Here is a 25,898-nt window from a genome sequence, read left to right on the forward strand (position 1 = left end):
CCTACAATCATTGTTGACTTCCAAATCGAGTTAGAGAAGCTTGAGACATTGAAGCCAGTTCCAAGGAAGATGTGACGAAAGTAAATCTAGTCTAGTGGTCAAAAGCATACTTTTAGATATTTTGTTTCCAAATTCAAGGTGAGTTTGGGCCCAAGATATGGAAGAACATCAAGGAGTACAAAGAGAAGTGTGCCCAAACTAGACTGGCATGGAATATAAAGTGCAACTGGTGTAGAAAAATATGTTGTGGGTATTAGTAACTAAACTAGAATCTATAGGAGGTAGGGCTTAACTGGGATCGATGATTATGTTGCCCACTTATACAAGATGGATACTTTCATGAATACCTACCAGTGTGCAATACAACCAATAACAGGGATGAAGTTCTAGTCCAAGTTTATAGTTGAAACACTTGGCTATAAATGGTACGGCCCCCACACATCAAAGTGCACCATATGAAAATGAGGAATTGATCTATTATTAATCAATGAATAAGAGTATCTACAATGCTTGGCAAGTTCTCGTGACTCATAATGAAGATTAGACAAAGGTATTCTTTTAAACAATTCTAAAAACAAATGAATCAAAATAGAAAAAAAGAAAGATGGCCAAAACGTAACTGACATAACATGGCTTGATTAACAGACTCTAAATCCACTTCATGAGTTGGTACAAGACCCTTGTTGGGTGTATCCAACAAGTACATTCTATTCACCTCATAGACCCACTCTCAATTATTTTTTGAGACTTCAACTCCTAAAAACGCAATGGGTACGAAAGAATATTATTCTACAATTCATAGATTTTGTTAAACTACTAACAGACAAAAGATTGGTGTTTAAGAACATGAAGAATAGGCAATAAAATAAGGAATTCTAAGGCTCTGATGTCCCCATTGCTTGAATTAGGGGCAAAGGACTCATCAACAAGGGATATCTTTTCAAGACTAACAAGAAGTTGATAAGAACAAAATAAATTAGACATACTGGTCATATGGTCAAAAGCATTAAAATCTATAATGTAAGGGATTTTACAGTTATTCAACATAGTAGCATGATTTGCAAAAACACAAATACCTAAGCGAGCAAAGGTAGATGAAGAGGTGTTAAATGAAGAACTAGAAGCTGCAACTATACTCTCCAAATGATTTATGAGTTTTCCATAGCTTTTAAACTCTAATTTTACATGTGTCAATTGCTCCATAGTTGATTTATCTTCACTGTCTTTGTTTCCACCATCTAGTACAGTAGCCACATTTGCATTTTTAAGCTTCCCAACTTAATTGTTCTTCTTCTTATTATTGTTCTGAAATCTTTTCAGGAGAAGTCTCGGATGTAACTTCCAACAAGTATCCTTAATGTGTTTTAGCTTCTTAGAGTAAACTTACATATCATGCCTTTTTTTTCAATAGGCCCATTTGACTTCATCATTGTGTGCAAAATGTTCTTGGGGAGGTCTCTGCAATTATACTTTTTGCCCATTTCCTTCACTATTAATCATGGTATATGCCTGAGCAAAATTCACTTTAACCTTTTCCAAACTATTGTAGCTAATGATGTTAAACTCATAATTGAGTCTATTGAAAAACTCAAACACCGTGATCCTTTCTACCAACTTTCTAGAAGTTTGTATATTCCTTAGTGTTCTCCCACACAACAGTTTCCATCACTTCAATTTCTTGTCACAGAGATTTCAACATAAAGTAATACACGACTATACATTTCTCCCTTATTTTAAATTCTTCACATCATATTCTTTAATTTATAAGGTGTAGCAACATTTAGCTTCTGAAAATATGTTTATGTAAGACTGTCACAAATCTCCTTGGTTGAATTCATCCAAAGGTAATGGTGTAATGTTAACTTACATGGGGTTGCATAGAATTGATTAACCACCCAATAACTATATAATTCTCCAGCACCCACTTCTTATATGTGGGATCAGTTTCTATTGGTTTCCCGTTACTACTTGTAAGATACCCTAATTTGCCTCTATCACGAACACAAATCCATATTGATTATGCCCAGATCAAGTCATTTGTTCAATCCAACTTGTTGTTACAGCATTCAACACAAATTCTACTAGACCAATCATGGACTCTACGTTCTGCTTCATCTAGGCATATCAATGATACCCAAAAATTAGAGGTCCAATCAAATTATCTTATATTCGTGTGATGTGTTTATATAATCGAATCATATTCGGATTTTATAACCTGGATCTAACTAATAGTCAAACCAAATTTGGGTTTAATTCCATCCAATCCGATTAAAATCCGATTTCAATTATATTATAATATGTATTCATTTTAATATATATATATATATATATATATATATATATATATGTATATATATATACTAATTCTGTATAATTATATTTAAAATTATAAAAATATACATTATATTATATATATATATATGAATTCAAACCCGATGCCTTCGAATCCGACCAGATTCAAATGCAAGTTTGAATAATCAGATCATATTCGGATTTTGCTGAATCTGGTCCGGTTACAACCCTAGCTTCATCTCACTTCAAACTACTCCGTTAGTCAAACAAAAACACGAAAGTTATATTGCTAGCCCAGGTAGACGTCACTATGGTAAATCCCAAGCCGATAAATAAAAATCTAGGTTACACTAAACCCCGCTACTTGGGAGAAAAGGGTTGGGCCTAGCTATTACAATAAGGCCCATCCCTGGCTAGACTAGGTTAAGTTGTTTGCTCATAGCCAAGCAAGTTGGGCTTGGGTCAGGGGTTGTGGGGTAAGGTTTGAATGGGTTAAGATCAGGGTGAGACTTGGGATTGGTTGGGGCTCAATAGGCATGGGCCAAGTCAAGTTGGATCAAGTTGGGAACTGGTTATAATAGTTCTACCTAGCCTTGAGTTGGACTATGTTAGGCTGCCTACTAATAGCCAACCAAGCTAGACTTAGGTCAAGGGTTGTGGGGTTGGTTTGAATAGGTCATGGTCAGGATCGGGTGGGGCCTAGGCTGGGTTGGACCTCAATGGACACGGGCTAGGTTGGGAATTGGTTATGATAGTCAAACCCAACCTATGAATTGGGTCTAAATGGGTTAGGTTCAAGGTTAGGGTGGGGCTTGGGCTGGTTTGGGACTCAATGGACATGGGCCAAGTCAGGTTGGTCCAGGTTGGGAACTGATGTGATAGTTATACCCACCCAACGGCTAGACTTAGTCAGGCTGCCTTCTAATAGCCAGGCTTGGGTCAAGGGTTATGGGATTGAGTTTGAACAACTCGGGGTCAAGATCAAGGTGGGGCTTAGGTTGGGTTGGGGCTCAATGCGCATGGCCCAGGTTGGATTTGACCAAGTTGGGAACAGTTGTGACAAACAGACCTAGCCCCAAGGCTGAACTAGGTCAGGCTACATGCTCATAACCAAGCAAGCTATGCTTTGGTTAAGGATTGTGGGTATGTCTCTGAATGGGTTAGGCTTAGGGTTAGGGTGGGCTTGGGCTGGGTTAGGGCTTAATGGACATGGGCTAGGTTGTGAACTGGCTGTAAAAATCGGTCCTAGACCAAGGTTGGATTTGGTTAGGTTGCCTGGTAAGGTTGCCTGCTCACAACCAGACAACCTAAGCTTCAGTTAGGGGTTGTAGGGTTGTGTCTGAATGGATCAGGGTCGGGGCCGGGTTTGGTCTTAATGGATATGGGCCAAGTCAGGTTAGGAAAAGTTGGGAACTAGCCATGACAATCAGACCCAACCCAAGGCTAGATTTGGTCATGCTACCTGCTTACAATCAGGCAAGCTAGGCTTAGGTCATGGGCTGAGGGGTTGTGTCTAAATGGGTCAGTGTTGGGGTCAAGGTGGGTCTTGGGATGGGTTGGGGCTCAATGGTCATGGGCCATGTTAGTTTAGGCCAAGTTGGGAGCTACCTTTAACAATCAATAACCCAACCTAAGGCTGGATTAGGTCAAAATGCCTATGCATACTAGGCAAGTTAAGCTTAGGGCGAGGGTTGCGAGGTTGGATCTAAATGGATCAAGGTCTGGGTAAAGGCAAGGCTTGGGCTAGGTTGGGGATCAATAGGTATGGGCCATATCATGTTGGACTAGGTTGAGAATTAGCTATGACAATCAGACCCAACCCTATGTTGGACTGAGTTAGACTTAGCCTTAAGCTAAGTTGGTCTAAGTCAGGGGTTGAGTGGGTGTGGGTTAGGGTTAGGGTTTGAGTGCTCATGAGTCTAGGTCATGGTGCTCATTAGTGTGGTGGGGTTAGGTCTCTGTCATAGTGAGGTTGGGTTTGGGTCTGAGTGCTTGAGCTAGTACAATGGACTCACTAGGACTGGCGTTGTGTATGGGTCTTAGTTGAGGTACAAAGACAAGGGCTTAACCTAGACAATGGTTCATAACAATTAATTTTGTAAGAATTTTATTAAGGATCAAGTTGTAGATGGTTTTGGGATAGCCACAGAACCTTAGGCACTTGAAACCTAGCCAACATATAACAATGCTACTAAAACCCAACCTGTAGGCTGTGTTTGGTTTGAAGGAAACTGTAAGAAAAGGAAAGGAAAGGTAAAAAAACCTTTACAAACCTTATATAGGTTTTCCTACTTTTTCCTTCAAACCAAACATAGCCATAGGAAGAAGAGAAAGGAAAAGGAAAGAGGGAAGATCTTCTTTAGGACCTGTTAAATCGTCTAATAGGTAGAAATTGGATAGAATGGAAATTTACACCAATAGTGAGTTCGGATTGAGCATCTTTAATGTAAGCATTTTACTCCTATTGAATTTTTATTATTTTATAGTCTCTAAATCTTTTACTTTCTAAGGTGGCCTTGTGGATTGATTTACATGATCAATGCAGTTTAGTAGAAATGGTAATAGATTGCTAATGGCACCAAAGAGGGATAAACAGAGTAAGAAATGAGCTTTATGCTTAGTTTGGATATAAATACAAACATATACAATACAAATACTATGAAATAATACAAAATATGAGGTTTTGCACTCTACACATTTATATTTGTACTCCTTCAAAACTGAGCCTTAGTAGTACAAAGAGTGTTAAACAATGCCAATGTAAAGGATATATGCAAGACATTGTTTTAACCTTTTTTCTTATTATTATTCAAGATGTAAAGTACAAACAATGGGATTTTGTTTTGATGTAATTTGTAGTGACAACTGTGATATAAAACTATCAAGGAACTGTTGGTGGTAAACTTTTGCATTGTCCACAAAAACTTTGTCCTCTTTGCAACATTAGGTTTCCCAATATTTTTGGTTGTTAAATGCATATGAAATTGATAATTACAAATTTTGAATCCAATAACATTGCACATTGTGTATGTGGAACAAAAGTCATTTACCATTACTATGCATCAACTAGATGACATTCACTATTACAACAAAAAAAAGATTAGACACACATGCCACCCATCACACTCATCTTCTAAGAATAACACAACTAAGTAAGCCTATACAAAAAACCAAAGAGAAACCACATTTGATGGAATCATATCTGCTTGTACATGCAATTTTCTTACGGGTAAATCTCTTAAGTTATCCCTATCGTTCATGAAATTGACAAATTGTACTCTTACTGTTTAGATATTGTCTTACGGTACCTTTAAGTTTTTTGACAATTATCTAATACCTCAATTGCCATTAATTTTCCGTCACACTCCGTTCACATGTGACATCACATGAGTGATAAACATTTTAAAATTCCTAAAATACCCTTATTGTTCACCGTTGCTGTTGGAAGTTGCAGCGGTGGCGGTGATTTTGGAATCATCGTTACAGGCGACGGCGGCCACTGCAACTTCCAAACGGCAAAAATTTGGTGAGGAGGTGAAAAAAGTCGAAGGAGCTAGACACGGTATCAGCCTCTGGTTTTCTCCTTTTAATAAAAAAAAAAAACAAAAAACCTTTCTTCACTAAGCTCTTTGTGTTTCTTAATAGCTAGCACTTCTCTCTTAAGTTTTCTGAATGTTTTAATAACAGAGCCATCTGAATCCATTCCAATATGACTACTCTCCAAATCATGGCATGTGCATTTTCTCTTCAATTCTTCAACTTGCATAATCAATGGCCTCTCCCTTCCAACAAGCTCCCTAATCTCCTCAATTGCTATTTTTTGAATACTTTTTTATGTCATGCCACTTAAAGAAATCACAACCATTTTCCAATAAACAAAATCCCTTTTATAATAAATTCAAAGGAATAAAAAAATGAAATTTATAACAAATAAACGAACCTTAAAGAAACAATACCTTATATCTTGGACAATCGTAGAACCTCCTACTAGGTTTATCCTTTGTTCAGGAGCTTTGAAGCCACAATGACAGAATACAAGTTGCCCTTTGTAGTCGAAGTTCCGAGACTAATAACTTGAGGCCTTTGATTAAGATCCTTCCATTTCTTCCGTCGACGGGAAATTCTCTAGTGTGGATTTAAGGTTCTTTCACTTGAACACAGTGACAAAGAAGAGGATGCCTCAGATGGGGAAGAAAAACTTCAAGAAAACCTAAACTGTGGCCAAACAAAGAAGAAGAATGCAAGCTCTTTGTGTCTCTCAGTTGGGGGGTGAAGAAGACGATTGGAAGCCTTCCAAATCTCTTTGAGTCCTTTTTTCCCTGAGGCTGCGTTTGGAAACAATGCAAATACGTGTGAATGTAAATATGTAGAGTGTGAAACGGTTCATATATATTGTAAAATTGAGTTAATTTTGCATTGACAAATTTTCCTTCTTAGCAAACATATTTTTAGCTGTAATGGATGCAAACATGAATTCCAATAAAGCATATGTTTTTTTTTATTAAAAGTCCACTTGAATGCAAATTTGCTTCTTTCTTATTGATGTATTTTTACATCTTATTATCAATATAAATATGCATTGGTCTGTTATTTGTCAATGTATTAATGTAATGTTGCCAAACACAGGCAAAAATAAACCAGAGTGCAAATTTACTCTAAACCGGGATTTACACTCCATTTGCGTCGTTTCCAAACGCAGCCTAAAAGGATAATTCACATGCAGGCATGGATGCTTAGACTGTGGGTTTTTGACCTTTTGAATATTTATAATTTTGCATTGTAAATCAAATTGGGTCTGTCCGTACTTTTCTATTTTTTTATTTAGATGACATGTACAATGGTCTAACGTGCGGGATTTCTTTGTGGAATCCACATATAAATGTAAATTGTTGACTAGGCATGCAACATAGCATTTTGCAATATTTTAATCAATCTAAAGCAAAGCTGTTAACACCATTTCAGATATCGCCTGTTTTTTACTATAAATATACCATTGGAATCGAAAATAACCCTCTTGTTTATTTTTAGAATCGAAATTGGCTTGCTCGCAAAGTTATATGCTAATCAAAATGCAATAAATAAAAAATAATTGAAAAATAAAATACTCAAATTACCAAAAGAAGAAAAAATCCGGTCCACCTGTAAATGGGTCGACACTTGGCATCAGACAACACGGCCCATGACCCGATTGGGGGCATACAACACGTACATGGCCAAGTTGGCAACGGCACGTCGGCACCTAGTTCCTGGTGTCCAGAACAATAGTAGTATATTACGAGCAGAACTGCAGAGGATTAGAACTTGGGAAGGTAACTAACATCCTGAACTCTGCATCGGTCAATGAAAAAGATCCCTGGGTGATCGCTGGGCAATTATTGGAGACAAGTTGTCGTGTTCCACCTATGAGCTATGACAATTCTGTTCCTTCTCCTCCAAAGCAAAAGCATCCTGCGTGGGTCCCATCGGAGTTCCTGCGCCGAACAGAACAGTGACCATAGTGTTTCGCTCTTCTTTCTGGCATTACTAGCAAATAGCAATGTCCCGCCGTGTCCTGTCCTGTAGCGTCGTAACGTTCAAAATTCTAAACTGTTTTCATGGAAATGGCCAAATGAGCCTACTACTACCCTGTACCTCTTCACTTGTTCTCTCTCTAGTCTCTACTACATTACAAATATATTATGTTCCACGCTTGCTCCATCATCTCCTTCCACCTTTTTCTTAAACACTCTTCCACCATCATTCCCTCTCTCTCTCTCTCTCTCTAAAATATACTTTCCAAGATGACCGTTGTGCACCGAGTTTAAGCTCGGCCAAATATAGAATCTAGCCCGTCTATCATTTTCTAATGCTTCCCGGGCCCCAGTCTCATCATCTCCTAATACCATAATACGTTATACATTTTTGGGTAAATTAAAAAAAAACTCCCCTTCACTATGGAGTTAATGATAATTACCTTCCTGAACTTTTATTTGTGAGAAAGACTCATGAACTTTAAGTTTGTGATAAATGCCCCCTTTGTTAGAGCTTTGTCAGTTAATTTTGAAAAAAAAAAATTCTCATTCAGTTGCTTAAAATTTTTTGAATTTTCAAATTATATGTTTTTTTTTTATTTGAACAAATTATGATTCCATTAATTTTTTAAATTTTAAGATGAGAAAAATTCAATCCTCACAAAGCGGTGTTCACACACTACTCATAGCCACTTGCAGTTGTGTATTGAGAATATCTCCATACTTACACGTTTTTTATTCATGGGGAAATATTCCTAATGCATAGATGCAAGTGGCTGTGAATATGGTGTGAGCACCATTTTAGGAGAACTGAAAACTGAATCCAAGTTCTCAGGGCAATGAAAATCAAATAAGAATTTAAAGGAACTTGTTTTTCTACGATGAATCTTGTTATTTTAGCTAATTTTATTTAGAGAAAATTTGGTCAATTAGGGTTTTAGAAAAAAAAAAAGGCAAAGAAAAGAAGAAAACGAAATATCATGTGGACATTTTGGTATTTTAAGGCATTCCATCATCTAACAGCCAACGAAAGTTCAGGGGTCATCGTCACTAAAACCACCCGTAATAGAGGGGGGTATTTGTGATTTACCCTACTTTTTACTCCCAAGGTGGTCCACATTACACGTTCTTTTGAATCTTGACCGTCCAAACAGTCGACTTCATCTTTAAATGCTTTTTGTACTTTGGGTGTAAGAAAGCGAGCAAGGCCGAGCTAAGCAACAATCTGAGGACGACCGAGTAGCGGAAAACCCGACCGTTACCCGTTGAGCCATGATTCATGTTATTGAAATAAATAACAACAATTACAGAGGAGAGAGGATAAGTAAGATATATATAAAAGAAGAGTCTCCATTGATTCAGAGTTCAGACTGACTTTGTTAGACATTCTCCATTCTATTCTCTTCTTTGCTCTCTCAACCTTTATCCCTAATTATATGAATGGGCTCTCTGCTGGTACCGTTTTTCTTCTTTACTTTCTTCTCACTGCATTCAATTTCACCATTGCAGGTTAGTGCTTCTGCAAACCCAACGAGGCACCATCACAAGTGGGTTGGACCCACCGGCTGCCGTGTGATCACCGTCGACTCCCGAGGTTGCGGCGACTTCCTGTCCGTCCAAGCTGCCGTTGAGTCCGTCCCGGAAAACAACAAGGAGAAAGTCATTATACAGATCAAAGCCGGGATCTACATGTAATCTCATCATGACATTCTTGTTAGTGTGTGCAATTGTGGGTTGTTTATTTATGAACTTTTTTTTCCCTTCTGTGTATTAACTTTTTCAAGTGGTGGGGAGGAGCAGAGAGAAGGTTGTGGTACCGGCGACGAAGCTGTTCATCACGTTTCAAGGGGAAGGGAGGGAAGTGACAGTGATCGAATGGCATGATAGAGCGGCAGACCGGGGACCAAACGGTCAACAGCTACGCACTTACAAAACAGCTTCTGTTACTGTTTTCGCTAATTACTTCTCTGCTAAAAACATCAGTTTCAAGGTGAGATGTTTGAAAGAAAGTCAGAAAGAAGAAAAAGTGATTGATTAATTAATCAAGTAAATGGTAGTTTACTTGAACTGTGTGTACATGGGCATGGCATGGCAGAATACAGCACCGGCACCGATGCCGGGGATGGAAGGATGGCAAGCGGCAGCATTTCGTATATCGGGTGACAAGGCTTACTTCTCTGGTTGCAGTTTCTACGGAGCGCAAGATACGCTCTGCGACGACGCTGGACGCCATTACTTCAAGGAGTGCTACATCGAAGGCTCTATCGACTTCATCTTCGGCAACGGTCGGTCCATGTACAAGGTATTTGACATTCTACACAACACACACTGTATGACTTTTGACTTCCTATCAAGTATCTCCCCTCCATTAATGCATTAATGTCCTTCGGGGGATGATGATGATGATGATGCAGGATTGCGAGCTACATTCGATCGCAACAAGATTCGGATCGATAGCAGCACAAGACAGGAAAAGTGCAGAAGAGAGAACAGGGTTCGCCTTCCTCAACTGTAAGGTGACGGGTTCGGGTCCCCTCTACGTGGGGCGTGCAATGGGCCAGTATTCCAGGATCGTTTTCTCTTATACATACTTCGCCGATGTGGTGGCGCCAGGTGGCTGGGATGACTGGGATCACACCAGCAACAAAAACAAGTAACCACCTAACCATTTCACTTTTGCTACCACTACGACATGGTTTTACTTTTAGCGCTATATCCGATTAACCGTGAGTCGTCTGATTTTCCATGTATTATTGGAGCTCGGATCTGCTACCCACAAGATGTTCCCAATCTCTACCTACCCGCATGACATCACAACTGCATATTGAGAATATCTCCCTAGAAGATGCTCCCTAGGGCTGAGGTTTTTTCAATCAATCCGATCTGATCGGGTTACCTGAGATGGAAATCGAAACCGACCCAGTGTTAAGCAAAACCGACCTGGTCGGTTTGAGTCGGTTTGGGTCAATTTCGACTCTAAATTAGAATTAGAATAGAAGGCAGAAGTTATCAAGAAAATAAAAAGTCAAACTGTATTAGAGAAAAAAGACTGAAATTTGTATATTTCAAAAAACTTTTTAAGTTCTAATCTAAGTAAAAAATGACATTTAATTCTAATTGTAATTGCCTAATTGGTTGCCTATTTGGTGTAAAAGACTATAAAAACTATGATCCTTTGATTCTTTTCTTTAAAAATTTTTAAAAAAATTCCTTGTCTAGTTGTCTTACAATACTTGCCATTAATGTTATTTCTAACTAGAAAACTAGGTTAGGTTTTAATTAGGAATTAGGATAGAGACAAATTAGTTAAATAGGAACTAAATCGGTTCGATTCGGTTTAGGTCGTTTTCGATTTTTATACAAGAAAATCAAAACCGACCCAAACCATCGGTTTATGAATTTGTATAACCCAAAACCGATCGGTACTGATGAAAACCCGGCTGACTTAGGTTGGATCGGTTCGGATTGTTCAGTTTAATCGAATTGGGCCTTCTTATGAACAACCCTAATGCTCCCAATACATGGAGGTGGTATTCTGTGGGTAGTAGAGCCAAATCATATTATTGACTATTTCTTACGCCCATCACTACGTGGACAGGCAGCAGCCTGTCTCACAATACAAAATAAGAAACCCGTGAATGATGAAGATAAATAAAGAAGAAATTCCCAATATACAGTTGTAGTATCCTGTGGATAATTGTAGTAGTGGGTAGGAAATTATCACTGTAATTCAAGACGAATGGAATGTGGATAGTGAATAGTGGACAGAAATACGGCTCGACTAAGTGGACAAACTTCTGTAATTCAGGGTGTAGAGAGTAGTGGGCAGGAAATACGGCGATGGAGTGTGTAGAGAGTAGTGGGCAGGAAATACGGCTTGCATCACTATGGGTATGGCACTTCATGTAATTCACGGTGGGGCCACAATATTACATGGATTAGATTCTGTGGTTTTGGAAAAATAGGACAATTGGAACAGCTGAGACAAGGTGGGGTCCAATAATAATAGCTTTTTGTGCCGCAGCAGCACTGTACTGCAGTAAATATAGGTAAATGTCTGGAATTGGGATCTCCTCTTACACCGGGCGCCTCACAATGATCTCACAGATACATCCCATCCTAAATAATAACACATAAATACGGGAAATGTTCCCAATATACGGCCTGTGGGGTTAGTGTGAGGCACCATACGTGAGGAGCAGATTTGGTCTCAGATCACATCTTGATCTGTTACTCAGAGCGCACCTCACACCAACTTCACAGAGCACACCTCACACCAAATTCCAAGGCATAGTTTGAATAGACTTTTTTTTATTGAAAAAACACTAACAAAACAGAGATCGGCTTCAGTCAGTTCAAGCCCGTGCTCATACCGTTTGAACAGCCTCCTGTAACCTTACATTAGAAATATCTCCCCATGAAATAAAGCATAAATCACTGCAAGGCTGTAAGGTTGTTTGAACAGACTTTGCACTGACCGAATCCAAATTCAAGGAAACAGGGCGTTTTTCCATCACCAAATCTCCTATGTGCCATAAACATGACACTGTTTTCTCAAAAAACAGTATCAGTTTCAACTTCCAAAGATAGCCCTAAGGCAGGGTTAAAGCCGAGCTGCTTGCATTGCTAGCACTGACCTCTTGCGCTGTGCCTCAACTGCCTGTGATCCCGGAGTGTACAAATTACTGTTAGTCTGTACTAGGACGAGGCCTCAGCCCCCCCCCCCCCCCGCCCCCCCATATACTGGAATCAAATGGGGCCTAGAAGAGAAAGATGAGCCTATCTATCACTAATTCACTATCATATTAAAGACAAGTTAGGAACACAGTGATGGCGTGATGTGCTCCTCCTATGTCTGGTTTACCGTTAGTCTTACTGAAGCTGAATTCACACAGACCACCACATCAAAACAAAGAAAAAAAAACACACACGCATAGAGACCAGGCGACGCTCAACTCTTGGTAAATAAAATATCTAAATGTGGTTGGCGTTGGACTTGGAATGGAATGCAGGACGGTGTTCTTCGGGGTGTACAAATGCTGGGGGCCGGGAGCTGAGGCGGTGCGTGGAGTGTCATGGGCTCGGGAGCTGGACTACAACACAGCGCATCCTTTTCTTGCCAAGAGCTTCGTCAACGGGAGGCACTGGATTGCACCTGGCGATGCTTAGCCAGTTAGCTTGGCAAGGCCGACTCTCATTCTTTTTTATTACTTTGTTATTCATTTTAATGTTATTCACCTGTATTTCTTATTCATTTAGTACCTATAATATACATATGCAATACAATGCTTCTGCTATTGCTTTTGCCAATCAAGGAGTTATCCCACCAGGTAGAATAACAAGTTTTGGTTACCAGGAAAAACAGAGAACCTTAGAAATTTGATAAACAAATACCTCGCTACTTTATGCAACTCAAGTTACAACAGGATATCATCAATAATGCCTTGCATCTAATTTCATTAAAAAATGAAGGAAAATATTGATAATATGAGCTCTAATGGTATTCACATTTTGTAAATGAAATTCAAAAGCAAAAGAAAGCAGCAACTTAAGTGGGGGGTTGCGTCACATGATACAACAGTTGGACTGGGATTCGAGCATCTCTGGGGACCTGGAGAGAGAAAAAAGAATGAAAAGAGAACCACTGTTAGCAACAAGGTGACCAATAAAATACTCTACTCTCAATTCTTGATAAAATATAAAATGGCATTACTTACCAATACAGAAACAGTCCATAAGGCTCAGTATGAGAAATATACAAATACAAATATGTACATTGCAAAACCTTGCATTTACACTGTACATGTTTGTATTTGTACTCTTCCCAAACTTAGCCTACAATCAATATTGTCAAGATCAAATCAGATTGGAACTATGCAGTGGAAATGTAGAATTAAAGCCTATACGGTTTTCCTTTTGGACTAAAAGGTTGGGAAGAGGGTATCCCAATTGAGACTATAGGACTTATAAATGTTTTTCTAGAAAATAAAGCAAAGAAACGTGATATCCTTGATCAAGTATTACATAAAAGGAACCAATCACTACCACCGCCCCCTCCCTCGTATTTTAAATAAAAAAAAAAATAGCATGTTTTGAAAACCATCATGGGAAAAATACATATGTATTGATATGGGTTATGTATCAAAGAATAGGCAAGCATCCAAACCAATCTGATATTAAATAAAAACAATCAATTTATCTATCTATACTCTACAATGAAGCAGCAACTAAATCATTACCAGCCATCTCTTCAACAAGAAGTTTCTCAGAAATACCTTTCCAAAGTCAATGCCAGAGTGTTGCAACTAAACATCAGCTCAGATATTCTAATTTCTATCAGAACTCCCAGTTGCTAATATTCCTATATTGGAATTGACATTTAATATACAAAGCAATCATCTAACAAGCTCAAAAAGTATCAAAGAATATAAAAAGATTTCTAAAATGGTTTGACTTATTTACATATTATCTGCATAAACCAATGATTTTCTTCCTTGTGCAAAATAACGTGGTTATTGCAGTGGGGACACAAAAATCCAAAGAGGGAAATATTGTATAAATACAGAACTTAAATGCTTGAACTGGAACTATTTGGGCACTGATTGCTAGTATTTCTATATTTTTTCTTCTGTAAAAAAAAAAAAAAACTCTTATTTACGGTTTTCCTTTTTTCAACAATTAACAGGGTAAAAACTATTTTCCACTTACTTTCATTTTGGGAAGCCCATATGCCAACCAAGAAGAAATCAAGATTATTATAGCATCAGTGGGAAAGGAAAAAAAAAAAAGGAAAGCTATATATATATATATATATATATATATATATATATCAAAGATCTAACCAGCTGAGCAGCATAACAGTTCCGCAGATAAATAATATTAAAACACTGAATGCAGACCAGCAACAACAACAGTTACTAGCATGATGCCAACGAGGTTAAGGATTTCAAATATACAAAGAAATGATATCTGATGGAGAATTATAGAAAAGCCCGCATGAATCTATGACATGAAGGATGGTCCTTGCCAATTAACTCACAGGTTTGCAGAACCATTTTATTAAGTCTATCAGACAAGTTATCTTCATAGAATGGTTGAAAAAAAGGGCTAGTAGGGGCCCCTTTCTAATGTCAGATTGGAGTCTATTTAACACCCATGCCACACTATTATCAGATTATTACCCAGCTGGCACGAATCCAATGGTGAAAAGTTTCCCCTCATGTTAGAGACCTTTACGAAATATGGACCCAATCATATATGCATAGGCATACTTGACAAAGATTAAATCATATGATCATAGTAGGAAAAGAATTTGCCTCTATAACAAACACTTACAACTGGGCAAGATTGCTTAAATCCAGATCAGGAGCAAGTTCTTGCACAATATCATTAGGGGGTTGGCCACATTCTTGCATTTTCTGCATGAGTTCAACTATTTTGGGGAAGTTACTAGGATCATTTTCATATACTGCATTTAGTTCTTTTATAAGTTCATATTGGTGGCTGTAACGATCATATTCTTCTTTGCTTAATCCAGGCTTATGATCTTCCAACCATTTTGGATATCTTTCTCCAATTTCCTTCATTGGTTCATGAAGAATCTCCTTCGACAAAAGTTGCTGCATCATGGTCTCCACAATTGATTCCATGTCCTATGCAAAGAAAGAAAGGAAGAAAGAAAAAAAAAATTATGCCACCTTTTAACCAAATTAGAGATATTATACAGAAAGTAGGAAAGAAAAAAGAAATAATTTTAAAAATAAATGGGTTCAAAGATACAGGCAAACAGATCCAATCATTTAGACGGAAGTTAATAACATAGCCAGAAGGATATAGGAAATTTTTTTTTTATGAATGAGGAAAATTATAAGCAATCATACCTCATACCTGCTATAAAATTACCATCAAACTTCATATACACGAGCTAAAATTTCACGCACAAACAACAGGGAACATAAATAAATGTTAACATTTAATTGTTTGATTAATTTGCTCTCAACCTCAAAAAGTATAAGTTGTAATCTTAAACAAAAAGATTACATAATTATGCACCTCTGGAAACAGTAGAGATGATGGGAAAAAAGAAAGAATTTTGTAAATATATGAACCCAAGGATACAGGTAGGCAGATTCAATCGTCAAAACAGAGGTAAATGGCATATACGAAAGGATAAATATGAACAGTATAGGATAAGTATAAGCAATGATACTTGTTATACAGTTAAAATCGAACTTCAGACATACAAGCTAAAATTTCACCCAAAAATAATATGGAACAGAAATAGATGTTAGCATTTAATTGTTTGATTAATTGATTCTCAATCTTGTAAAATAGAATTTGTAAAATTAGACAAAGACTATATAACCATGCACCTTTGGCAACTTCACTTGTACAAAAATTAGGTTCCATACATAGTATTAGTGTCCCTGGTAACATCCAAACTACAATTGCATTTCATACAATTCCTTTGCTTTGATTCAGCTCAACTATGATAAGAAACTAAAGTCTTCCATTTGCAAGTCACTTGGGAACTGGGACTAGAAGACATGTATCATGAAATTAGAGAAACATAAGTAGGCAGATTCACAAAAAAAGCAAGATTATAGACCATGGTCTTAAACCAGAAATCAACCTGGTTAAGAACCAGAAATAAAAGATACCATTTGATTTTTTTTATTAGTAACTGCCAAAGCTTTTATTGATTCAAAAAATAAATAGTTTATACATCATGCGTTACACCTCTCAGCTCCCACAAGAGCCTATCCACCCTGATCACATCATACATACAATGAAGCCCAAAATAGTTGTTACCTAGATACACATTGTTTAGCTAGTTGCCTGTGTACCCAAACCTCATGGCTGTTATTATTCATCCAACCTACTACTAGCAAGCATGGAGTCCCGCTCAACCTCCAGTTGCTTTATATTCATCTGTTTAGCTGTTCATCTGTAATATTCAGCTGTAAATTCCAGGTGTACAGCCTCCAGTTTTTTTTTTTTTAATAAAGTTAACTAATTTTATTAATGAAAGGAAAGGTACAGCCTCCAGTTGTACATGGCTTTTTTTGCTTTAGTAATGAAATTTACTTTACCTCTTCTCAAAAATATTCAGCTATTTAACTAGCCTCGATCCTTGCAGCAATGATGAAATTTCTTCTTTAAGTGAGTCTGCATATCCAATTGGGCCAGAGAAAAGCTCCACATTTGAACCATTTTCACCCCTAAAGACTCCCCCAATGCTCATAGGTTCTGGGTTTTCAAAGGAACTCCCACCAAAATCCATTTTGATCCTATTATTCCTGGGTGGAGCCCACTTTTCTTGGACTGTCATCTTAAAAGTGGAAGAAGCTTGTTATTATTCCCCATCCTGGCATCCTCTAATCATATCATCGACAGAATAGTCCATAAAAATCTCCATTGCCTTGATCCAATAATTACCCAGAGTTAACACTTTCAATTAGAGCTTCCATTGTCCTACATTGCTCCTTAAAAAAGCCTGTTATTCTTCTCCCAAACTGTCCATAATATTGTTGCTCTAGTGACTCCACACAACTCCTCTTCTTTTTGGTTGAGTCATGAATGTCAATCAAAATAAACAAAATTTCAAATGTCAAAAGAAATACATAAATAAAGAAAAGAAAGGGCAGTTTTTTCTGTCTTCTCCTTATTTCTTCCCTTTTTTTCTTGTCTTTCCTACATCTTTATTGTTCCTGTTTTTCCTCTATTAATTGAACGGATAACGGCCAGCACTAGTTTTATTCAAGGATTAAAGCATCAACACAATATGCCCAATATAGTGTGTATCATACCGATTTTTAAGGCCACCAAAATTTAAAATATTGAGAGCTAGGGGAAAATTAACAGTTTGAGCTGTTAACAAAACCTATTTTCAAATAACAATTTGAAAAAATTAAAGAAAGGAGCATCAAGCAATCGGCATGCACAACACTCAATTTTTTTTGGTATTGTGAGTGTTGATATTCTGAACCTTGATTTTATTTAGTATATTTCATTCCTATCACTTTCCAAATACTTTTATCAGACTTTTAAGTCTTCTAATAAAGAGGCCAAACAAGGGCAAGGGGTGGAAAGATAACACCATCCGATGAATTTGAGCCTGTAAAGAATAGCTTAGCCCACATCCGTGCCCAGAAGTATATTTCATTCCTATCACTTTCCAAATACTTTTATCAGACGTTTAAGTCCTTCTAATAAAGAGGCCAAACAAGGGCAAGGGGTGGAAAGATAACACCATCTGTTGAATTTGAGCCCGTAAAGAATAGCTTATCCCACATCCGTGCCCAGCAGTGCATCAACCAACATATAGGACAAGAAACATAGGCTGAAGGTCATCATCATCATAGCCTTATCCCAATTATATGGGGTCAGCTACACATCCTGTTTTGCCTTCATTCTTTTTAGTGCCATATCAAAACATAGGCTGAAGGCAATAACAGTAAAACAAAACTTCCTCCTTAAATCTGATGGTGTCAACAACGATCAATATCAGAATCCAGATTTAACTTAAAAAAGCCCATGTGAACTTTGACTTAAAAGTTTACTTTGTAAGTGTTGCACAGGGTACTTTTAAAGAGGATACTCAAGATGGAATCCATAGGCTGTCTCATAAAGGGAATTGAAACAATCAAGATTTTCCGGGAAATGTGCATAGATAAAATCAATAACTACCTCCTCAGTAACAAGAAAACCTTCTCAAACCATCAAAGAAGGATGAGAAAAGTGGTGTTTTGAAGTACATAAAGCAGAAAAAAAAAAGATTACATCCATGGTAGACAAGGATGATAGTTCAAGAGTCAGGCCACCAAGAACCTTACCTGAAGGGAGTTACCGTTACCATCCCAAGCTAGGAAGATTACATGAATACAGCCACATACTAAAAGGACAAGTCATGGGGCCCCTGACCCACTTAATTGTCCTGTGTCCCCAAGCCCAAGATTTATCAAGGGACATTGGTGTCACCTTCAAGTGGACTAGAAGATCAGCAAATGGAATGGCTGATAGTTTAGCTAAACAAGGGACAAATGGTGGGAGCTGTTTTGTAACTGTCTTGGGTAATTCTGCTCTCTTATGTATTAATTAAAAGTTACCATTTCCAATCAAAAAAATAATAAATGTCTAAGTATGCATTAGTGTACTAATCATTTAGGCATTTTGACTTCATAGTACCAAAATCATGTTTGATTGGGCAGATTTGAGTTCAAACATTAGTACCACACTTTACATCGGATTATGTGCATGGGCATACTGGGAAAATGCCTTTTTGGCATTTCCACCAACAAGGGACATTTCCGCTTCAGTTGTCTTTTGTGGCACCTAGCGGCACTTAAGTGTTTTAAACTACAATCAGGTACAAACATTGAGACTTAAAACACCATGGTGCACACACCCGCACGCACATACACACACAATAGACCATTTATTAAGAAAAAAAAATATACAATAGGCCTCCCATAATTAATAATTTATAAATAAATCTCCTATGACAGAATAAAACTTTGATGAATCAACTAGGTTACTCATTTTGTAGCTAAACTAATTAATAAGTACTTAAAAAGAGAATAGGATTTCCTTAATTTTCCTCATAAAAAACCGATTGTGCTCTAGGAAGACACCTTTAGTTAGGCAGACAATTAATTATTTGAAGGAACGCCCTCCATGAGTAACCTGTGGTAATCCTACTGTCTATCATTCAGCGGTTGTGATCTTCCCAGCAACACCTTCCATTTTATGTTTAGAGAACAGGGCTATGTATAAAATGAAGTCATTCAAAGGAAACTAGGAGTAGCTCCAATAGGTGATAAAATGAGAAAGTAGACTAGATGGTTTAGTCACATGCATAGAAACCATCTAAGAGCTCATAAGAAAAAGCAATCTGTTACAATTTAAAAGGGCTAGAAGGGCTAGGGTCAGACCAAAAAGGATGGGTTGAAGAAGTAATAAATGATTTACACACTCGTAGTTCAACAATGGAAATGGCACTATACACAATAGACTGACAAAACAGGACTCATGTGGTCGATCCCCTATAATCGGGATAGGCTTAGATGATGATGAGAACAGGGCCATGTACACCAAGGGGGTGTTTGACAACAATACAGAATTCATTTTCAGCATTTTCTGGAAACGACAAGACAGAAAAAAAGAGTCTTTGTTCAAAAGAACAGGGCAACATCCAGAATGAAGGTGTTTGACAACAAATTACAAATCCATTTTCAGTATTTTCCGGAAACAAGTCAGCAAAAAGGATTTATGTGTCCACTACATACCATACAGTTGAAAACCGTACCAGCCTGTCTTGAAACTCCTTCCCCCAATTTTTATAAACAAAAAAACTTGAGCCCCATACCCTTTATCGTGGCTCATCCTATCGTGGATTTTACCATGTCAGTCTTTTTTTTTATGTTTTTATGTTCTGAGCTTTCCATTTCTTTTCCTTCATTCCCATTCTTCATATTCCAAAAGGAAGCCAATTTTCTTCTTTTGCTTCAACCTCTTAATTCTGTCATTCCTTTAAAATTTGATTGATTTTCTTCGTTTCATAAATTCTAGGAATGGATGATGTAAATAGTGCACCATGAACATGTCGAAAGGGTTCAATGAAACTTGTGATAACAAAAATCATTGCTATGGGCATTGGCTCTTTCCTTGCCCAGCATGGGAGGATCACAAAAACTCTTTGCTAGATCAGCTTCTTGGTGATAACTGATAAGACACCAGAGTGTAGGGTTAGACATATGTCATCAACTCCAATAGGATCAAGTTGAAAAGCATCAAGTTCATCCACATTTGCCCAGCATGGGAGGATCACGAAAGTAAATAAGAATTCCAATAAAAATAAAAGGAGAATACAAAAGGTGATAAGTTATCACCTCAGAGAAGGAAAAACAAACTGAGACATAGCTTCACAAATCATCATCAGACTATAAAACTCTAGCAAAATAAAGTTCAGTCTTAAGGAAAAACAAACTCAGCCAACTTCGCATTCACCTACCTGTTGCAGATGCTTTTTTTTTTTTTTTTGCTTTATGTTTTGGGTCCTACCTTTGTATTGTTGTGATCTTAAAAGTTTTGCTTAATGATCTTCATCCATTAAGACTGAACTTTGTATATCACGAACTGGCACTCTTGTAGCTATTATTTTATTGCTGCTTGAAGCTGTATATTTTGTTGCTTGCATAACTATTATAGGAAAACTTCAGGAATTTTCATTCTACCTCATATTTACAGGTAAGCATAGAGTATAGAGGATTACTTTTGATGATTAACAAGAAAAGGCCCATCATCATCATCATCATCCAAGCCTTATCCCAACAAGACGGGGTTGGCTACACGAGTTAACAAGAAAAGGTTCATATGGATAGGAAAGCCAATGAGTGCTTCAGAGACTCCAATGTTGTTGGGCTCGACCTCACAGTATGTAGGTTCATGTGATAACCAGGGATATGCCTTAATCATTTTTTTAAGACAAATAAAGAAGAAAATTTTATTACTGTGAATAAAAAGACACAACTAACACAGGTGACAAGGAGTCACCCCAACCCAACAGAAACATCAACAAGCAGAAAATAAGATAATTGGACTAGAATTTGAAAGGAGCTGCACAAACAGACAACAACTGTGTTTTTGAAGACACATCTTGGAAAACAAGGCTGTGTGTTTTTGTTTCAAAAAAGACAGACAACAACTGTTACCAAACACAATCAGTATTAATAAGGTTGAAAATATATCTATTTTGAACAACATATTTTGAGGCTTTGTTTTTGGAAATCAATGAGAAAAGTTTGACACTGTTGTCAAACACCACCCAAGCGGGCCATGCAGCCCAGGCCAATGCTTAGTTGTCCCAAGTGACTACATCGTAAGTATCAAAGATCAACCAAAACATGAATGATGCAAATCAGATGTCTAGCAGCCATCAATTAGGTATTCTGGAGCCCATTATGAATCTTAAACTCTAAAAATGATACATCATGCCTTGAAATTATTTCAGTTCATCACCTGAGTTGATATGAAGTGATAAGTGTTGAGCAGTCAATAAATGAATGGAAAAACTAGAAAGGATAGGATTAGAAATGAAGTCATTCATAGAAACTGAAGAGTAGCTCCAATAGGTGATAAAATGAGAGAAAGTAGACTAAGATGATTTGGTCATGTGCATAGAAGACCATCAAAAGCACCCTTAAGAAGAAGTGATTTGTAACAAGTTGAAGGGGCTAGATAGGCAAGGGGTAGACCAAAAAGGACATGGGTAGAAGTAGCCGACCCCATATAGTTGGGATAAGGCATGGATGATGATGATGATGAGTCAAGTTGATATCAAGTGATGAACTGGAAATGGGTTTCTGTCAATTGGATTAAAGAAGGTTTGGAGAAAAAAAAAAAAAAAACTCTGGAGAAAATACTGTTGACATTTGGTGCCCACACTCTCGCATCCATCCCCCCAGGACTAAGGCTCACCTCTTGAAGAGTTCCAGACTCTCAAGTAAGGAGGTCATCTCATTCACTTCATGGGCATGCAAAGTTCTCCTTGAACCCAAATTCCAGGATAACCCCCTCCCATCAAAGGATACCAAACCAGATAGTGTTGCTAGATCCATCATTTTGGACCATTGAAATGGTGGAGCATATCCTAGAAATAGAACCAACATTTTTGGTACGTCAATGGGGTTTGGCAGACCTCAACTTGCTATACTCAAATCAGGAAGAGAATATACATGAGGTTACAATCTGCAATATCAATAGTCCCTTGCAAGCCTCTTTTTATAAAAAGAAATGGATGCAGCTTATTATAACACAAGGAATATATCAGAACCACAGTTAAAAACAGTATAAAGTATGAATACTCTAATGTTTCTCAATCATTATCCCTGCTATTTAACTGAGCAGAGAATCATCTGAAGACAGGAACTGAAGCTTGTATGGGACTTTGGAACAACTTCCTGTCTTCTACTTCACACCTTACCCACTTAAGCTAAATAAAACAGGATTCCGAGTTCAAAACTTTGGATTGTTTTTTTTTTTAAATGAAACCTGAGACCAATTTGAAGATTTTAACCAACATCTTCAGGTAAAAATTAACCATCTAAAAACAGTATCATAATAACTCAGAGAAAATGTTGTTCATCCAATAGTTCTCTTTTCTTAATTGAAATTACCCATTTACCCGGGTTAAGTGGGCGTTTTCGGTATGGCCCAACTTGTATTTTTTTTATAAGCAACGGCAACGATTAGAACAATCAATTATAGTCGGATATTAACCTGTATATTAATCAGAACAAAATCGATTACAGTGGGATGTTGTTAAGCATTAACAGACGTATACCGGAGGATAATTCACAGGGTAATCAGAAGTCCAAGCAACGAAAACTGAACTAAAAGAATACAACTTATCATAAAAAGATATAGAATAGAAGCATAAACCCTAATTGAGAATCGAACCTGAGACCCGGCAAGGTCCTCAAACTGCTTAACAAAATCTTCAATCATTTTCTCCTTCCCCAGATCATCTCCACCGGCCTTGGCCGTGGTCGACTCCAACTCCCGGACGACCTCTCGAGTTTGCTCCCTCAGCTTCTCAAGCGCCTCAGAAGCATGAGACTCTTTGGAAACCTTCTGCTTTCCCTTCTTCTTACTTCTCAAATCAGGTAACCCAATACCCAACCCCTGAACCTCAGAAGGCAAAGGAGGCTTCTCCTCTTTCTTCTCTCCACCATCTACACTACTAAAAGATACACAGTAAAAGAAGAAATAAATGAGGCAAGAAATTATAAACAAAAGCAAATAAGAAAAGCGAAAACTCCTTTAAATTCTCTTACCTTTGAGCAGAAGAACTAAGATTGAGATTCTGGAAATCGTCTAAAGCACCTGAAAGAATTTAAGAAGAACAAATTATCGGCAAACGGGTTACATACACATAAGCAGGGGGACAATAGCACAAGAGTCAGAAAGAGTTGTTTCTGTATCTGCGCTTACTGTCGAGGAGTGCCTCTAAATCATCGGAGTGATCGGCCATTCTCCAGCCAATCCCTCTCTCCCACTCTGCTCTTTAATATATTCGAAATCAAAACGAAGGAACTTGTTATAGACACGAGAGAATCTTTCAATTTCCTGTATCCTAATTCCTAACCCACAAGCGTCCAGCAACGAGTCCTATACCAGCTAATCCCAATTTTTATTCTTTTTTTGGGGGAGAAACGTGCGGGAGGCAATCGGGAGCCGAAAGGATTCTATTATTTACTATTCTAGTTATGGGTGCAAATGGATCCGATCCGATCCGATCCCATTTAAACAAATTCGGATCACCGTGTTCGGATCTTCGGGTCGGATAAATCGATTGACCAGAAATCGGATCGAATCGGATTCGGATCGCCCCTATCCGAATTGTGGTTTATTTATTTAAAAATATATTTTTTATATCATATTTTTATAAACTTGTTATGTTATTTATTTTTTTTATAAAAAAACATGTATATGTATGATGAAAATAATTAAAATTATTTGTATTTTTTGTTTTTTACTTTATTTGAATTAGTATATTTTATTTTTCTTTTAATAATTTATTACTTTTTAAAGAAAACAAGTCGGGTTGGATCAGATCCAACATGAAAATTGTCAGATCGCCAATCCATTTGCATCCCTAATTCTAATTAGCATGCACGTGTTTTGTACGTGGCAATTCTAAATGATAATAATGATAGTAATAATATATTCAAAAAATTTTATAAATATGTACTTTTTATATTTTGTTTTTTTATTATTAATCGGATGTAAGTTGCAAAATCTAAATATGATTACATAAGCACATCATCCAAATATGTGATAATCGGATGAAGTTTCAAGTATCATTGACATGCATATTTGTTTGGCTAGATTCTTCTTTTTTGTAATGTTTTATCATTTTGTTGTATCTTTTTTTTTTTTTTGCTCATTTATCAAAGAAATGTAACATTTAAATGAAGGGAAATGAATGAGATGAAAAATAATAATTCAATTCACAATTTAAACCTCACAATTAAAATTCAAAAATGAGTATTTTAGTAAATAAAAAAGTTCTACAATTTGATTCATACTTTTAATAGTAGTTTAAATATAGAACTATAGATGTGTTCAATTTTATACATAAGTTTTTTGTATTTCTATGTATAAAAATAATTCTGATATGTCACACTTTTTGTTTAATATGATAATTATATAATAGTATACCCTAAATGTTTTCTTTCAAAATTTATGCATTTTTTTCATTTTGTATTTTTATATTTTATTAATTTTTATTATTTATTTATGACATTAAATGTTAATACATTTAACCCAAAAGTTGAACTATTGATGTTTGCCAAACAATAAAACAATTTCAGTTTTGGTCAGTTTTAAATTATGTATTTCATTTTCATTATCAATAAAAATAATTCTTATTTATTACACTTATTTTTTTAATTTGATTAACAAAACATCATAAATGTGTCTATTTTTTTCTACATTTTGTAATTTTATAAGTTTATTTCAATCTTAAAAAATTTATTACCTAACTATGATTTTATAGGTTGATCGATTTGATTTTGATGGTTGAATTGCTTAGCCACCACTTAGATAATGAATGGTTTTGTTCTTAAGTTAGTTTTAAAATATATGGATTTATATTGTTAAAAATACTAATATAGATCTAATTAGTATTTTTATTAGTGAAAAATAACTTAATATAGGATTTAATAAGAGAAAATGAGAGTTAATACCTTAAGTATAAGGCTTAATGAAAGGGGATTAAATAAAGTGGAATGTAACAACTAAAGTTGCATTTTCAACCCTTACAATTAGAGATGAAATAAATAAACAAATATGGGCACTTAGTAGCCATTAAAACTAGTATTAAAGCTGTGATAAAATAACTTTTATACCCTTTCTCAAACAAAGAAATAGAGAGTGATTTTTAGTCCAAAAAAAATCCACTATGCATCCACACTTTTATATATAGTATAGATTTAGGTTTATTTATTTTTAGATAAATTGGATATTAATACTTTTTATTATTCACTTTGCATGTAATTTCACTTTATTATACTAACTTCAAAACATGCCACT

At 36.6% G+C, this 25,898-nt stretch overlaps 2 protein-coding genes across 3 annotated transcripts; one reads left to right on the forward strand and one right to left on the reverse strand.

Annotated features, from left to right (window-relative positions):
* The first annotated feature begins 9,128 nt into the window (after nt 1–9,128).
* On the forward strand, nt 9,129–13,112 carry LOC148848222 (putative pectinesterase 68). Its single transcript, XM_088949235.1, has 5 exons — nt 9,129–9,493; nt 9,603–9,792; nt 9,898–10,104; nt 10,217–10,455; nt 12,815–13,112. Exons 1-5 carry the CDS (start codon nt 9,243–9,245, stop codon nt 12,969–12,971), a joined length of 1,044 nt encoding a protein of 347 aa, XP_088805361.1. The 5' UTR covers nt 9,129–9,242; the 3' UTR covers nt 12,972–13,112.
* Nucleotides 13,113–13,180: 68 nt separating this feature from the next.
* On the reverse strand, nt 13,181–24,040 carry LOC148848223 (peroxisome biogenesis protein 19-1-like). 2 transcript variants are annotated; one of them, XM_088949236.1, is made up of 5 exons: nt 23,796–24,040; nt 23,639–23,687; nt 23,262–23,544; nt 15,138–15,454; nt 13,181–13,413 (listed from the first exon to the last, which is right to left on the reverse strand). In XM_088949236.1, the coding sequence occupies exons 1-5, from the start codon at nt 23,833–23,835 to the stop codon at nt 13,368–13,370; spliced, it is 735 nt and encodes a 244-aa protein (XP_088805362.1). In that variant the 5' UTR covers nt 23,836–24,040; the 3' UTR covers nt 13,181–13,367. The 2 variants fall into 2 exon arrangements, with proteins under 2 accessions (XP_088805362.1, XP_088805363.1); XM_088949237.1 differs by having other exon boundaries at nt 23,262–23,541; nt 23,796–24,029.
* Between the last annotated feature and the right edge of the window lie 1,858 nt (nt 24,041–25,898).

Source organism: Nelumbo lutea, chromosome 6, assembly GCF_056320005.1.
Source record: "Nelumbo lutea isolate HS-2025 chromosome 6, American lotus-T2T, whole genome shotgun sequence".
Classification (NCBI taxonomy): domain Eukaryota; kingdom Viridiplantae; phylum Streptophyta; class Magnoliopsida; order Proteales; family Nelumbonaceae; genus Nelumbo; species Nelumbo lutea.